Source organism: Bison bison, unplaced genomic scaffold (genome assembly GCF_000754665.1).
Source record: "Bison bison bison isolate TAMUID 2011002044 unplaced genomic scaffold, Bison_UMD1.0 scf7180017864236, whole genome shotgun sequence".
Taxonomy (NCBI): Eukaryota; Metazoa; Chordata; class Mammalia; order Artiodactyla; family Bovidae; genus Bison; species Bison bison.
Window position 1 is genome coordinate 5,763,665 of NW_011494808.1, and position 17,780 is coordinate 5,781,444.

General features: G+C 35.9%; 1 protein-coding gene across 1 annotated transcript in view; it reads left to right on the top strand.

Moving 5' to 3' along the window:
• Positions 1-6,976: 6,976 nt before the first annotated feature.
• The window catches only part of TOP2B (topoisomerase (DNA) II beta 180kDa), a 46,563-nt gene continuing 35,759 nt past the window's right edge, over positions 6,977-17,780 (top strand). Inside the window, exons 1-7 of the mRNA XM_010846452.1 lie at positions 6,977-7,006; positions 7,044-7,214; positions 8,165-8,255; positions 9,541-9,604; positions 13,648-13,793; positions 14,619-14,716; positions 15,404-15,616. Of these exons, the coding sequence (XP_010844754.1) occupies positions 6,977-7,006; positions 7,044-7,214; positions 8,165-8,255; positions 9,541-9,604; positions 13,648-13,793; positions 14,619-14,716; positions 15,404-15,616 (813 nt within the window). The remainder of the gene's footprint in view (positions 7,007-7,043; positions 7,215-8,164; positions 8,256-9,540; positions 9,605-13,647; positions 13,794-14,618; positions 14,717-15,403; positions 15,617-17,780) is intronic.

Consider the following 17,780-nt stretch of genomic DNA (forward strand, 5'->3'; position numbering starts at 1 on the left):
CTTAAATCTATTTCTCACTTCCACTGTATAATCATAAGGGATTTGATTTAGGTCATACCTGAGTGGTCTAGTGGTTTTCCCCACTTTCTTCAATTTAAGTCTGAATTTGGTAATAAGGAGTTCATGATCTGAGCCACAGTCAGGTCCTGGTCTTGTTTTGGTTGACTGTGTAGAGCTTCTCCATCTTTGGCTGCAAAGAATATAATCAATCTGATTTCGGTGTTGACCATCTGGTGATGTCCATGTGTAGAGTCTTCTCTTGTGTTGTTGGGAGGGGGTGTTTGCTATGACCAGTGCATTTTCTTGGCAAAACTCTATTAGTCTTTGCCCTGCTTCATTCCGTATTCCAAGGCCAAATTTGCCTGTTACTCCAGGTGTTTCTTGACTTCCTACTTTTGCATTCAGTCAAGTCCAACTCTTTGCGGCCCCACGGACTGTAGCCCCCCCACCCCCGGCTCCTCTGTCCATGGGATTCTCCAGGCAAGAACACTGGAGTGGGTTGCCATTTCCTTCTCCAGGGGATCTTACTGACCCAGGAATCAAACCTGGGTCTCCTACACTGCAGGCAGATTCTTTATCAACGGAGCCACTGGGGAAGCCCCCAGGAAGTCCCTATAATAAAGTTTTCAATTTGGGAGTGTGATGCTCCAGCTTTGTCCTTTTTCAAGATTCCTTGGGCGGTTCAGTTATTTGGTTCCATATACGTTTTAAGATTGTCTATTCTATTTCTGTGAAAAGTGTTGGAATGTTAATACGAGTTACATTGAATCTGCAAGATTGCCTTGGGAAATTGGACATTTTAGCAATATTAATTCTTCTATTCCATGAACATAGAATTTCTTTCCATTTATTTTTGTCTTTAATTTCTTTAATCAGTGTCTTATAGTTTTCAATATTGAGGTCTTTTACCTCCTTGTTTAAATTTATTCCTAGGTAGGGACTTACCTGGCCATCTAGTGGTTAAGACTCCACACTCCCACTGCACGGGGTGTGGGTTCGATCCCTGGTTGGGAAACTAAGATCCTGCATGCTGCACAAAGATATTATATATATATATATATATATATACACACACACTATATTATTATATGTTACATATTGTATATATTATTATATATTATATATAATATATATATTCCTGGTATTTTAATTTTTGTTGTTGCCATTATAAGTGGGATTGTTTTCTCAATTTCTGACAGTTCACTGTTTACAGAAACACAGTGGATTTTTGATTTTGTATCCAGCAGCTCTCCTAGATTTGTTCATTAGTTCTAATAATTTTATGGTGGAGTCTTTAGGGTTCTCTACATAATATCATTTCCTCTTCAATTAGTGACAGTCTTACTTCTTTCTGATTTGGATTCTTTTTAGAGAAAGTATTTTTTATTTTCACTGTGGACATTTAAGCATTTCTTATGATATTAAAGTATCCCTCATCTTCTGACTTCTCTCCTGTCCCTTGGTTTGGGAGGGCATTTCTGGAGACACATTGTGATTTTTGTTTGTAGTAGTGGTGGGTAGATAGCATGACCCTCTCCGTGGTTATAGGGTGATAAAATGGATATCACAGCCTGGCAGCCTTGAGGGAGAGGACAGGAGGCACTGTTGTGAAGCTGTGATGTGGACGCTGAGGGCGTCTGTTGAAGACACAAGAGGCTTGTTGCTACGCTTTTGCTGGTCCATCTCCTGTTGGCTTGGTGATGGTGAGATTTCTCTGCCTCTAATGTGAAGGAGTGGCTCAGTTCCTTTTTCGCACCAACTGGCAAACCATCTCCTTTCCCCTCTTTGGCAGCAGTTCTTTCTCCCACAGAAAAACACACTGTGAGTGATTGCCCCAAGTTGCTGTGTATCAGGTGACCACTCTGTAAATGGAAGAATCTTTCTTTTTACAGAATGACCTTGGTACATACTTTCTGAAATTAGGAGTTTATTTTATTGAAAATTTTTCTTTTCTAGTACTTGAGAAATAGTCTTGATAAAGGTTGTATCTTTGATAATTATTAAATCTATATTCTTTTATTAAAAGTCAGCAGTATTACAAAATGCTATAAAATAGATTAATATTTTAAAATAGATTTTTATATATTGACATTTTCATTATAATTTAAAAATTCTCAATGCATTAGTGCATTTCTAACATGGCAGCCAGCTTTTGAACTTTAGAAAAAGTCAGTTATGGCATCATCATATGTATAAATCACAAATGATTAATCACAAATCAAAATTGTAGATATATGGAGAATGTTTTAACATGGGTTTACTTTGCATTTTCATTGTCTTTAGCTGTATGTGGGAGTGAAAATATTGCCCTCAGTGCTTAGATTCCATTATTTACTGCTATAGTTTGATTTGTCCACACAAAGACAATAAAATTAATTACAGATAAACTTAACTCCTAAGATTTCAATTTTATCAAACCCTAATGAAAGTTTATTCAGAATGCTCTCGGTAGTTGATTATCTTTGAGGGCAACTGTTAATTTTTATTCAATGTGAAGTAGTGCAGTTACTATAGTACAAGATATTATAAAACAAATAATACTTTACATAGTACAAATACTGTGGAGCATACAGGATAAGAAAAGGTTGAATCATTTTTAAATCAGAAGACCCCTTGTTTTCAGTGTTGAAAATAAGCCTAATTGTCTTAGCCTATAGGTATTGAAGGGGCTTCCCAGGTGGCACAGTGATAAAGAACCTGCCTGCCAATGCAGGAAATGTAAGAAACACAGGTTTGATCCCTGGGTCTGGAAGATCCCCTGGAGTAGGAAATGGCAACCCACTCCAGTATTCTTGCCTGGAGAATTCCATGGACAGAGGAGCCCGGTGGGCTACAGTCCATGGGGTCGCAGAGAGTCGGACATGACTGAAGCGACTCTGCATGCATAGGTATCGAATATGTATCATTCTCCTTTTCATGTGTGGGATTGAGAGTAATTTTTATAAACATGTAGATGTGAGCTTGCTGGACTATTTTTGTTGAAGCTAATTTCTTGATCTTTTTTCTGAATATTATCAGCAACAGTGTTTAAACTGAATTTCTACTCAGTGACTTTCTTTTTAAGAGCTTGAGATAGTAGTAATAATTACTGTGGGGAAAGTGATCAATGAACTTTTTTCATTTAATTTCTCTGTTCTCAGGCTAAGGATATTGTATTTACATCTGTTTGTTCAAGTGATCAGGTCATCCCATTGAAGGGTATAGAGTTGCCCTCTCTTCCCTTCCCCTCAGATTTTGATTTTTAGTGGCTTGGACAGTATTCAAGGGGCAACTTTCTAATAATAAACAGGAGCTGCTAGAGACCATTAATCCAGGCTTCTCTCAGAAAAGCTGATAGACGGCTCAGGGAGAGCCTCCTGGGTTTACTGCCTGGAGTCAGTGAGCAGTGCAGGCTGCTGTTTGTGGAGGGTAGGAAGGTACAGATAGGTCCGACCACAGAGTGGACTCCTGCCAGGACCCCACTGCCGGGACCCCTGCGCTTGCTTGTTCTGGCTTCTCTTACCTTTTTGCCTAGATCCTGGTGAGAAAGTGGGGGCCGCAGAAGCGGTAAGTAGGACAGACAGTGCCTTTAGAAGAAAAAGACACCTTCAGCATTGCTCTCGCTTAACTATGTCTCCATATACATGGATTAATAAGCTTTTAAAGGCTGTAATATATGCTCACTGTAGAAGATTAGAAAATGTATATCAGGAGAGAAAATGAAAAACTTTTCTACTTCTCACGAGTAATTTTTGTGGATATTCTGTTGGGTGTATTTTATATTTTCCCTAGGCATGTATATATTGTGTGCGATTGTTTTCTGATGAAAATGGACTCACATTTTTTAATATGTTTTTGTAATTTTATTCTCTAAACACTGTAGTTTTATAAAACAATTTCTTTATGGCTGTGCGGGATTTTCTCTAGTTGCTACGAGCGAGGGCTACTCTCTAGCTGTGGTGTGCGAGCTTCTCATGGTGGTCGCTTCTCTGGTTGCAGAGCACAGCCTCTAGGGCGTGAGGGCTCAGGAGTTGTGGCTCGCAGGCTTAGTTGTATTCCGTGGCATGAGGGACCTTCCCAGACCAGGGATCAAACCCATGTCTCCTGCACTGGCAGGCGAATTCTTTACCACTGAGCCATCAGGGAAGCCCTAAACAGTATAGTTTTAATAAGCTACTGATTTAAAAAATACTTAATTATGTACAATTTCATATAAAGTTATAGTAAGAGAAATTTATAGGCAATTAAAAGTGTTTACTCAATGAAATAGTCAGGTTTAAAGGTTTACATGAAATTACGAAATTATTTAAAATCTTCATTGTGAATTGATTTGAAATATCTACAAGCCATCTGTTTTATTGTGATATTCTATAGATACTATGTATTTCTTAATGCTTTTCACTACTTTAGATAGAATGATACCTTTTTTCCTTTCCTCAGCATCTGTTATTTGATATTAAGGAAGAAATATTTTGGCATAAAATGCTTTAAGTATATCATCACACTTATTTTTTAATATTTATGTAGTATTCCTCCGGAAAATACAAATAGTAATCTGACAAAGCCGACTGCTTTTTGCATAGTCTCTGACTTTTGAGAGTTTATTCTAGCAAAAATGACAACTTTTTGAAATTGATAGGGATCTGGTAGGTGCAGACCAAACATTTGCTATTCTTGTGCACCCACCTGGGAGCAGGAGTGAGGTAGGTTCCCCCTGTCTCCGTACCTGTGCACCCACCTGGGAGCAGGAGTGAGGTAGGCTCCCCCTGTCTCCGTACCTGTGCACCCACCTGGGAGCAGGAGTGAGGTAGGTTCCCCCTGTCTCCGTACCTGTGCACCCACCTGGGAGCAGGAGTGAGGTAGGCTTCCCCCTGTCTCCGCACCTGTGTGCCGCTGTGCGTGCATGCAGAGTTGCTCCAGTCATGTCTGACTCTTGGTGATCCTCTGGGCTGTATCTCAGTGTTATCAGGGCCAAATGCAGAGCCCAGATTAGGTAACTGTGGGCCTTTGTGAGAGTCTAATCTTACAAATGTTTTCTTTGTGGTGGGATTTGTTTTGGAAGAGTAGCCTGAGATAGGAAAGCCTTACTTGCATGGTTATTATGAGTTCCATATAACTTTATGCCAAAATTGCAAACAGTTCTAAGTTAATGGTAAGAGGTTACTGTTATCCACCTTTGAATGCATGGCATTTATTGTTCTTAAGCACTTAAAGAATGTGATCTTAGTAATTATGATATTCTAACTATTCTGAGGATCCATTAATGTAATCAGTTATGTTTTTTTTTAATTAATTTCTATGGATTATCTAAAAAAGCGAGGCACATCATTAGAAATTTGGAGACTGACATTTAAAAAATATAGTTCATTTTTCTGGCCCGCTAGTTCATCATCCAACTAACTTGACAGAAGCAGAATATGAAGACTAGGAAATAATTATTTTATTATGTCCAAAGCTATTTTTAATTGACTCTGAGCAGTGTTAATGGGTAACCATATAAATCAAAGAATATGTAAGAAAATCTCTTTAATTTTATGTAAAATTTTTGGCAATCAAAGATTATAATTGATGCTTGGATTTCCATAGGTTTTGTTTGTTAAATGCTTGCTAAAGTTTAGTCTACTCAGAGGTCATGTATTTTGATTTTTAAATGTCCATTTGCCGTGCTTTTAAAAGCAATGACTTTGAGGATGGTGGTGTGGATGTGTTCAAGGCTCACAGTGAAGTGGTGTGCTGCTGCTTGCTCGTTGAAATGCACAAACTCTCTGCATCTCCCATTGTCTTCTATTTCATTTCTACTAAAATTCAAAGACCTATGAAAAGATCTCAGTGTGTTTTGTTTGAGTTACTTTGGGACTCAAAAAAAGAAGATAGGCCATCATAATAACTCTCTTTTAGTGAGATATCTAATTTGTCAGCATTAGGGAGTTCCAGAAGTAGAAAGATGTTTTCCTTGCTGCTATTAAAAAAACAGGGAAATGGGCAGCCTGCAGAAATTTTTGTTTGGAATCCTTATCCGCCGTAAGAATTAGAATGACAACTTCTGCCTCCATGGAATTGGCAAAGAGAGTTGCATACACCAACTATATCTGCCCCCTTTACTGTAGTCCTTAGTAGCTTCATGGCGGGAGCTTGTATCTGGGAGCTTTTGGGACCCCTGCTGTCAGTCCGGTTCAGTCCTTGCCAACCTCTAACCTGATAAGAACGGACATTCCTTGGAAAGTTTTTAAAAATTAATTACTTAACTAACTTTGGGCAGTGCTGGGTCGTCACGGTGTGCGTATTGGAGGCCCGGCGCTGCTCTCTAGCGGTACTGCGCGGGCTCCGCACTGCACTGGCTTCTCTTCTGGAGCGCTGGGATTAGTTGCTCTGCGGGATGTGGGATCTTCCTGGACCAGGGATTGAACCCGTGTCCCCTGCATTGGCAAGTGAATTCTTAACCACTGGACCACCAGGGAAGTCCTTCTTCCCAGGGAAAGTTTTGATGACAACATTAATCTGGTATCTTATAGAATTGGGAAATATTTATTTCTTGCCCGAATAGTTGTTGGCTGTTCTAGCAGTTCTGGTGTCTGGGTTCAGTCAAAACTGCAGTTTCACACTATATTACAAAAAGAACTAAACTGTCAGTAAAGAGACCTGTGTTCTTTCTGTTGTTTAGTCGCTAAGTTACGTGTGACTCTTGGCGACCCCATGGCCTGCAGCATGCCAGGTCTCCCTGTCCTTCACTGTCTCCCGGAGTTTGCTCACACTCATGTCCATTGAGTCAGTGATTCTGTCCAACCATCTCATTCTTTGTCACCCCCTTCTCCTCCGGCCCTCAATCTTTCCCAGCATCAGCATCTTTTCCAGTGAGCCGACTCTTTGTATCAGATGGCTAAGTATTAGAGCATCACCATCAGTCCTTCTAATGAATATTCAGGGTTGATTTTTTTTTAATAACTTAATAAAAATGAGCCTGAAAGATAGGTTTTCTCTTTAACAACAAAATAATGTCATGTGTCCGTACATTTTAGTTTACCCTTTGGTAGGTTATTTAAATTTGATTTTTTGGTTAATTTTAGACTCTCTTTGATCAGAACAATGCTGCAAAAAAGGAAGAGTCAGAAATTGCAAACAAAAATGATTCTTCAAAGAAGTTGTCCGTCGAGAGAGTGTATCAGAAAAAGACACAACTCGAACATATTCTGCTTCGTCCTGATACTTACATCGGGTCAGTGGAGCCATTGACACAGGTAGTTATTAAATTTTACTGAAATTAGATGTATATCTGTATCTACTGAATAACATTTTTGTGATTATATAAACCATACATGAATACATAACTTCATGTCTGGTAATAACACAAAGTAGGGAGAGCGATCTAAGAGGCAGAAATGTCTCCATTTCCTACTAGAGATTATAAAACTAGGAGATAAAAACTGAGACGTGTAGAGTGTAGGGAAGTGTATAGTAAAATGGTGCTGTATGAACTTCTTAAAAATTCTTAAGTTCTGGCTGTGGTTTATTTTAATTTATAGAATTTATATGTACACATTGACTATTGTTTAATACTTACTTGGTTTACAGTTAATATCTTATTTGATTCTAGCAGTTTTGGAAAGCAAACACTGTTTTCTCCATTCTAAAAATGAAGATACTGAAGTTTAAATAGATTTCTCTTTTTTTTCAAGTGACTTGCTCAGATCCCTCAACTAGTGAGAGCTGGGATTCATAGCTAGATACCTTTGAGTCTAACATCATGCTGCATTCATGTTGTTTTACTCCGTGCTGCTTATTGATTGGAAAATATAACTCGGGAAGCAAAAGTATAAAGTAAATATGATTTGTTTTTTGTTCCTGTTTTATTGGGTTGGCCAAAAAGTTCGTTTAGGTTTCATAACACCTTGGGTAAAAACCTGAATGAACTTTCTGGCTAGTTCCGTATTTAAATAGTTATTAACAATTTTTGGTGCCTTACATTAGAGCTGACTTTATGAGTAAGAAGACAGACTTAATATAAAACAAACAATTTCTTAATTTATAGGCTTTTAAATTGAATATGGATTCAGTAAGGTTGCTTGTGACTGAAGTAATGTTTTTCTACTTTGAAGACCTAAGTATTTACAGTGTAAATGTCAAATACGGGTTTATGTTTTGTAAAATTTTACTCCATAAATTCTTTTGAATTTTTCTCTCAATCCAGCTCATGTGGGTATATGATGAAGATGTAGGAATGAATTGCAGAGAGGTTACCTTTGTGCCGGGTTTATATAAGATCTTTGATGAAATTTTGGGTGAGTATTTAAGATTTAATGAATTTGTTTCTATTGATATCATTTATAATGTTCCTGTGTATATAAAGCCAAACATAAATTTTAGAGGTATATCTCGGGTTTTTATGTTGAGTATAAATATTCTTCAGAAAATCTATGTTACCTGCTGTAATATGTTCATATTTCTGGACATTATGTCTTTGTGTTTTGGTTTGTTCATCTGTAAAATGCGTGTATTGTATTTGGTCAGTAACCCCAAGGTTAGCGTGTGGTCCTGTGTGTTAGCGTGTGTCCAGGGAGGGCATGTTAAAGTTAGATTCCAGGGCCTCATCCTTGCAGATTCAGTTAGTTTTGGGTGAGACATATAAAATTGTGTTTCTAAACAACACATTAGGTATTTCTGTTGGGCAACCAGGTTTAACAACCCTTGTTCCAAATACCTCTGTGCTTTCCAAATCACACAGTTAATTCAGTCACAATGAAGTGTTGGTGTGTAAGTGACTCCTGGGGAGTACTCAGGCTTTGGGAATGTTTTAGCCACACATATGCATCAGTGCCGCTGGGTTTCCTGCCAGGGTTGTGTGGGTCTCTTGAAGCTTCTTTCCGTCTATGGGAAAAAGAAAGGAGAGTAAAGCTGGTTACTTAGTTTTGTAAGTTTTGTACTTTTGCTCATCTCACAACTATCTGCCAGTTTTACTTTTAGGTTATACAGTGTTTATCAGGAACATATTCCTTCTGTGATTGAAGTTGAGTTTTACAGCTAGCTTGTGTTCAAATCTTACTGAAGCCATGGTTAATGTATGCAAATATTATCAGTTATAGTTCATAGCATTTAGCATTTTGATTTCTGTGGATGCTAAAGAGTGCCTTTCTAATTCAAAAACAACTGGTTTCAGCTCATTCTGTCTATAAAATCAGTAGTTTATTGAAGGAAATCAAGAGAAAGTAGTTATTTGTTACCAAGATAAAATGTAATTAAACCCGATTTTTAACTTTTAGGCCTGGATAGGGGATTGTAAACTGCAGATGTTTGTTTTTATATATCACAAAATCATTTCCCTACCTACCCCACACCTTGTTTTGTAGAAGACATAATAGTAATTTAGTGTGACATAAAAAAAATTTAAGAATATTATTTGGAAAATAAGGTTTTGTAATCGAAGTTACCAGTAGTTATTTTCTTTAACTATTAGCATATGTAAATATTTATATTAAGTAGTGATGCACTTGCAACCATATGTTTGTTTGTCACGTATGTCTGTTATAACTTTTTATAGATTACTCACCAAAATATTTATTTTTGTAGTTAATGCAGCTGATAATAAACAGAGGGATAAGAACATGACCTGTATTAAAGTTTCTATTGATCCGTAAGTATATTTCAAGTTTAATTTTTTTATGCTAAGCTGTTTTATTCGGATAGTCCCAGTTTACGAACATGTCTCAAATGAATAATTCATACAGTTAGTTTCCTATTGCTCGAGACCCTGTTATTCTTACCTCTTTTAGCCAGAATGCTGTCCTCTTAGTTTCCTCTGTTGGTCAGAGTCTTTTTCTCCAAAGTGCTTTCTGATGGGAGCTCTTGGAGACCATTTTTCTCCCTCTCTGGTGCTGTGGATGCTGTTTCAGCTGCTAGAATAATCACTGGGTATTTTTTCCTTTTGCTTTGGTACTCAAGGCCAAGTGCACTATTGTTAGTACTATTCCAGTTACGTTATGGATTAAATGTATTCTTTCATAACGAACATTTAGGCTTTTCCATTATTTATAACGTCATTTGTAAATTGGGAACTGCTGGTAGTATAGAATATGTACCAGGTGTTCAGCTAATCACTGTGGTGATTTTTTTCTTTTTGGAGGACTGAGGGGGGTGTGAAAATAATAAAGTTTTAAGTTCAAAATAGAGTTTTTTACGTTTATGCTATTTTCACCAGTATGCCTTTTATAAGATATTACGTTATATTTATCCCCTGTGATTTCATTAGTAGGTTAGCATGATTTTAAGATTTTTTCCTTAACATGAAAGTTTAATAATTCGGTTACAACTTTATTGTTAATAATCTAATTTCAGAGGGCATGGTTAAGATAAATGATATAAAAATATAATTTATTTTTGGTTATACAATGAAGTTGACTATATCTTATATGAAAATATTACTACATAACTATACCATTGAAGTTCTTGATTTTCTTTTTCTTCCTTATTTTTTACTTGCATCATTTCTATAATGAATACACTACACTGAGAATTTATATGGTAAGATGCATACTTAAAAGTAAGTGGTATGGTGTGATGGACACTTAAAAGTTACAGCTTACGCAGACATTTAAGGTGGTTTAAGGAGATTTTAGCCGTCAGGATTTCTTTTCTTACATAGTTAGGAAATTGTCAGTTAAAAATGAGTATGTTTTAGGAGAGTGGTATGGAGTAATAGATGTTGAATGTTTAATATCTTCACGCTTTTTTAAAAATCAAAACTGACTGAAAACTAAGGAAGGCCTTTTTAAAAGATACATTCTTGATAAACATGGTTACAGTTATTTGATTCTTTTATCTTAATTGTTTTGGCCAACATTGATCCAGCAATGTGCAGTTAAAAAACAGCTTACAGAGAACCCCATTATAGCGAAGTGATTAAGAAGTGAGCTATAAAATAGTTTTGTAGACCAGATAGTGGCTCATAGTGACAAGCTTTATTTATTCCAGATTCTGGATAAAGTAACTCTATGTAACTAGTGCCTTTATTACTGCTCTTCTCTTTTGCATTCTTTTTTAATATCTATATATAGCAGGTTTTATTTTTCTTTGTGCGTGTGTGTTCATGAACTCTTTGTGTAAAAGAGTTGATGGATCAAATGTAGAGTATACGTCGTCTAGCTTAGCTCTTATTATTACTCTTTCAATAGTACTCTGTGATGTGGAGATAAAATTTACGTACAAAACCATAGTTGTAAAAGACACAGGAATAGGTCAGCAAGGGATGCCGTACAGGATTTGGACAGCAGTTCTAAGAAGCTAGAGAATGTGAAGCAACTTCTTACAGGGGAGTTTAAAACCCATTAAATAGTATAGTGTAATGTTTAGTATTGAAACAGCATACTTGATGGCATCAATTTGATTAAAAACTAACAAATGTGAAAAGTACAATAACCAGAGTTTGAATTATTTCTCTAGCTTAAGTATTCTTATTTATTTAGGGTTGAAATTCTTAAAGCTGTAGCCTTCAAAAAAATGTACACACATATAGAATATACAGTATGTATACATTTAAAAAATGGCTTTCTATATACTATTTTGTACCTTTCTACTTAAGTCTACTTAGTTATTTTAACTATCCTTAAGTATTATGTCAATATGCCATAATTAACCTCTTTCCAGGTGATGAATATTGGATATTCAGCTTGTTTTCCAAGTTTCTTTTTAGCTTTAATTATTTTGGAATTTTGTAGCATATTCAAGCACATCATTCTTTTAATACTTCTGTGAAGATTATTGATGGAGCAAAAAATGCAGTTATATAATTCTGAATCATCGTTTAGAGATTATAGAAATAAGTTCCAGACCTCGGAATTGAAATAAACTGAAATTTTTTAATAGAGAGGTGACTTTGATAGAAAGTTTCAGTTTCATACTCATATAGGCTTAAAGAATGTATGAGGTATCTTATTTTTTTGAAACTGTGATGATTATGAATTTACAAAGTGCCTTATTTTAATTATAGCACTATATATACTAAGTAGGATGAAAAGATTTTAAGGATTTTTTTCATGAGTATATTGACTTTAGTGTCATTCTGAGATGTTTAAGATCTGTAATTGTCCATCCATTATTTTCTTTGTTTCCTTCAGAATTGTTCTCTATTAGTTTTAAACTCCATGAAGTGTCTTGTGTAAAAAAAAAAAAAGATATTTAATAAGTTACAGGTTTTAAACTCAAGCTAGGAACTATTTCAATATTTATAAAATAATGCAATACAGGGCCCTTGTTTTCAAGGCTTCACTCTTGACCTCTGGATATGGGACACGCAAGGTAAAGTACAGTAGCTCATTTGAACTGTTACATACTTAAATATTTAGCTGTATATTCTGTAAAGAGTGTATACCCACACATGAGATAACCTAATTATGTCCTGAGGTCCCTAGTAAATAATTTAGATTTTTTTTTTTGGCAAGTTTCAATATAAGGAATGTTGGAAAACATTGTTTTAGGCTGGGAGGACAGAAGTCGTAAATTGATTCTTGAAGTTAAGGTAAAATTTGGCTAGACAGAGAAGAAAAGGATTTTATAGGCAAAGGAAAGACGATGAAGAAATGAAAGAATTGAGACTGAATATGGACAAGTAATAAAACTGACTTGAAAGAAAATATGATGCATGTTGGAGAATAGTAGTTCAGTTTGACTGCTGGTATGCATAAGGGCCTTGAACATGCAATAGAGGACTGCTAAGCTTGATTTCATAGAAAACATGGAGCTACTGCTGTGTCCTGGTGTAAAAAATAGTGTTATGAAAGCTGTGGTAAGCCCATTATTGTTATGAAGAATATATTTAAAGAGAGTGGCTAGTTCTGTTCTTATCTGTGTTGTAGTAATCGGTATTTAAGGTGATACTAATTAGACTCATACAGTGGCATTTGGGATGAAGGAAGATTGGATAGTGATGAAGCAAATCTAATAGGACAAACTGAGTTTAAAATATTAAACGCATGTCTTAATGATCAGGAGATATGAATAAAAATAACAAAATTTGAGTCCACGTGATTCAGAGAGTTGAACCCATATTGTTAAAAGTGAGGGAAAGAAAAGTTGAGTCTCTGTGATTCGGAGAGTTGAACCTGTATTGTGAAAAGTGAGGGAAAGAAAAGTTGGTTTGCTGATTTGGGGAAAGAAAATGATGTGCTTTTTAGTCTAACAATGATTGCTACAGTATAAATAACCCTCTAACATTTAGATGGAGAGTGGAATATATTTCAGATAGCTTTCCTTTTCTGCCTGCACTCCTCAGCAGTCAGGTGGGAAGTGAAATGGCTATGGCCGCTAGCCCCACAGAGCCTGTGGTTCACAGGGAGACTGGCTCATGGCTCCTATGTATGAAAAGAAAGTGGAATTGATAGCTGGCTTCTTATACAAGCTTCACTGCTTTTACTGTTGAGAAGAGTTTTGTTTTCTTGGGAGATTTTTGCAGTATTACCTGCAGAACTTAGTGACCCTAATTAGAGTTAGGACTCAGGGATGGTAATATGTGTCCTCAGCAAGGGTTTTCTTGAAAGATGAGTGAGTGTCTTCCAATTGATAATGGCTTGCCTTTTGCTTATAATCATTCATGTTTATTCTAGGTCACTTTACTTTTGACGGAAATTAATTGATTTATCTTTAAACTATTTTAAGCTCTAAACTCTGCTTGTTTATTTACAGTGAATCTAACATAATAAGCATTTGGAATAATGGGAAAGGCATTCCAGTAGTAGAACACAAAGTAGAGAAAGTTTATGTTCCTGCATTAATTTTTGGACAGCTTTTAACGTCCAGTAACTATGACGATGATGAGAAAAAAGTAACAGGTAAAGTCTAAATGGCTGATCGGAATTTTTATTGAGAAATACTGGTCTTTTAACATAGAAGTCTGTTACTATTTCTATATAAGACATTACAGAAAAGGAAGCTTTTCTAGTTTTGTTGTGAGAAAATCCTTCTTAGAATTAATATCTATAAAAACTATCATGTATTACTGTTGTCTTGATTATAGACACTTAACTTGTAGTACGTTGACTTCTGCTAGAACTCCTGGAACTCTGTCTATCCTGGCTGATAGTTTGGGTTCTGAATTAGAGTACTGATGAAAGTAAGATGCATATGATTTCTGTATGTGTGAATTTGTTTTTACATAAGCACCATGTCTTTTGGTATCAATTACTTTTAAAGTGTTTTCTTTGAGTCAAGGTTGAAAGTCTAGACTCTATAGAGTTGAAAGTGCTTTGACCATAGCCAGTTGTTTTTCTACTTATTTACATTTCCCCAAAGATGATTTTTTTTCCAAAACCAAAGTTCTAGGAAGGTATATAGGTTAGAGTTTTGTAATAGAAGTAACTGTGATAGAAAGCTCAGATTCATACTCATATAGACCTACTGGATTGTTTTAAGATACAGTGCTTAATTTTTTAAAAATTGTTATGAAGATAATCTACAAAATATACTATTACTGTATGTGCTAAATCTTAATTGTATGTTTCTTTAAATGAAAAACCTAAATATACTTTGAAATATTCAATCGATTAAAATAATAAGTGGAAACTGTTTTGCAACAGACCTACCCTATGGTAGGTGAGTTAACAAAGTCCCTTTAAAATTGTTTTCATTAAACCTTTCACATTTAATTGTTCTTACAGGTGGTCGCAATGGTTATGGTGCAAAACTTTGTAATATTTTCAGTACAAAGTTTACAGTGGAAACCGCTTGCAAAGAGTACAAGCATAGTTTTAAACAGGTATGATACAAATGTGACGGATGCTTTTTCAAGAGTACTCATGTTTGTGCTTTGCCAAGGTAACACCTCTATAATACCTTAGATACCTATATAAATTGTTATTTTAAGCATTAAGCAAGTCATCAGAGTAAAAAGGCTACCGAATGTCTGGGAGATTTTACATACATCTGTTTTCCTCCTATTCCTTTAAAACAAAATGCTTTATTTGACAGACTTTCCCTTTAGCGTGTGTGAGCAGCAGGGAGGGTCCTGAGCCGTACAGTCTAATTGAAATGCACCCAGTTAGCACGTTTGAAAATTTCCTTGTCGATTGATCATTTATATTTCAAAGTTTTATATTTCACTTTTGTAGACCTTTGAAAATTTTGCGTAAGCTAAAATAATTTTGTTAGAAAAACATTGTACCTTTTTATTTTTGTATAATTCTATATGGTCATTTGTAGATTTTAAAAGATTTAACTAACAATATATAAAGCTGTTCAGTTGATTTTGCTTATTTTCAGCATGAGGTTGTTATAATACTTTTATCTAAAATTTCTTCATTTATAGTAATGTTTTAGGGATTGGTTTGTTGTGAAAGTTGGAAAATGGTTCTAGTTGTGGTAAATGAATGTATTTCATTAGCTGAGTCTTTATTATCTAATATAGAAGCACAATATAAATATTTAAATATTTTTTCTCTTAAAGACATGGATGAATAATATGATGAAGACTTCTGAAGCCAAAATTAAACATTTTGATGGTGAAGATTACACATGTATAACATTCCAACCAGATCTGTCCAAATTTAAGATGGAGAAGCTTGACAGGGATATTGTTGCTCTCATGACCAGAAGAGCTTATGATTTGGCTGGTTCCTGCAAGGGAGTCAAGGTCATGTTTAATGGAAAGAAATTGCCCGTAAGTGTCTTCTAAAATAACTCACGCTTTGTTAATTTGTAGACAGCCTGTAGTTAGATCTTGCTTTTTAAATGGTTAATCTCTTTTAACAAGTGTATTTAGATGATTGACATTTAAAGTAATTATTGATACATTTGGATTAAAGCTTACCATCATGTTATATGTTGATTCATTGTGTTTGTTCTTGGTTACTTAGTATCCTTATCTTCCTAGTATCCTGCCTTCTTTGGTTTTAATTCAGCATTTAAAAAAAAAAGATTTCATCTTCTCTATTTACTTATTATGTGTGTGTGCATGTTCTCAGTTGCTCAGCCGTATCTGACTCTTTGAGGCCCCATGGACTGTAGGCCGCCAGGCTCCTCTGTCCATGGGATTTTTCAGGCAAGAATACTGGAGTGGCTTGCCATTTCCTTCTCCAGGGGATCTTACCAACCCAGGGATTGAATCCACATCTCTTGCATTGATTGGCAGGCAAAATTTTACCACTGTGCCCTCTAAGAATCCTCTTTACTTATTATTCTTATTTTTAAAACTTCTTTAGTGATTGCCTTAGGGTTTATAATACCTGTTTGTAAATAATTTGAGTCCACCTTGATTTGTCACTTTGTGTGTAGAGCGAAAACTTTATAACAGTGTATCCCCAGGTCCTCCTTTCTGTCCCTGTGCCCTCTTCATCATACATTTCGCTTTGGCATATTCTCTAAACAACAGAAGAAGAGAGAGAATGAGGAGGAAGAAATATTTGAAAAAGTTGTGGCAGAAATATTCCCACAGTCAAGTTCATTGATTTTTTTTTTTTTAACTGTGTCAAGTTTCTGACTTGATGATGTTGCTACTGCTTTAAGCAGTCAGTTATACTTTAGAGCAATAAAAAAATAGAGTTATAGTTTACCTTCTTTTATTCCGTTTCCAGTGCTCTTAATTTCTTGCTGTAGGTCTAAGTTTCTGATCTATTGCATATTCCTTCTGGCTGGAGATTTTTCTTTACCATTTATTTCCTGTGGATACATTTGCTGACAGTAGTTTCCCTCAGTTTATGTTTGTCTGAGAGAATTTTTTCCTTCATTTGAAAGGATACAGAGTTTCACTGAGTATAGAAGTACAGTCAGTAGTTGTTTTTTAGCACTTAAAAATGTTACTTTGTTGTCTTCTTACTTGCATGGCGTCTGCTGTGACTCATATCCTCCTTCCTCTTTTGGTAAGAGGTTTCTCTTTCCTCTGCCTGCCTTGAAGATTTTCTATTTGTCTTTGTTTTTTGAGTATGAATATATATAGGGTTTTTTGTTGTTGTTGTTGGTTTTTCTTTTTGGTACTTAATTCTGTTTGGTGTCTCCTGAGCTTATTGGATCTGTTGTTTGGTGTCTGTCACTAATTTTGGAAAAATTTTGGCTGTTATTTCTTAACGTGCTGTTCTTCCTTTTCCTTCTGGTAGTCTAATTATGCAGAAATTGTAGGACCCATGCTCTTGGATGTTTTACTCTGCTTTATCCACTCTATTTTCTCTTTTGAGTTTCAGTTTGTTTGATTTCTGTTGCTGTATTTGTAAGTTCATTGACTTTTTTCCTCTACTGTGTCAAGTTTACTTCTGAGCCTGCCAAAGGCACTCTTTGTATCTTCTGCTTTTCTCAATTTCTAGCATTTGCCTTTGATCCATTCTTAAAGGTTCTGTCTCACAAGAGACTTTAACCTGTTAGCCACTGTTGTTGTCGTTCAGGTGCTAAGTTGTGTCTGACTCTTTGTGACTCTGTGCGCTGCAGCAGCATGCCAGGCTTCCCTGCCCTTCACTGTCTCCCGCACTTTGCTCGACTTGCGTCCGTTGAGTCAGATGCCATCCAACCATTTCGTCCTCTGTCCCCTTCCTTCTCCTCTTGCCCTCAGTCTTTCCCCACATCAGGGTCTTTTCTAATGATTTGGCTCTTTGCATCAGGTAGCCAAAGTCCTATCTGATAGTTAAAACATCTGCGACATATCTAAGTTCTGATAATTGATTTGTCTTTTCAGACTGTTTTCCTCTTGCCTTTTGGCATACCTTGTGAGATTCTGTTGAACACCAGCTATGTTGCATAGCATAGTAAATATGGTGTGAATAGGCTTTCGTATGAGGATTTATGTTAATCTGTACAGGGAATGGGCTGTATTTGCAGGCTGTTGTTCCCGCAGTTAC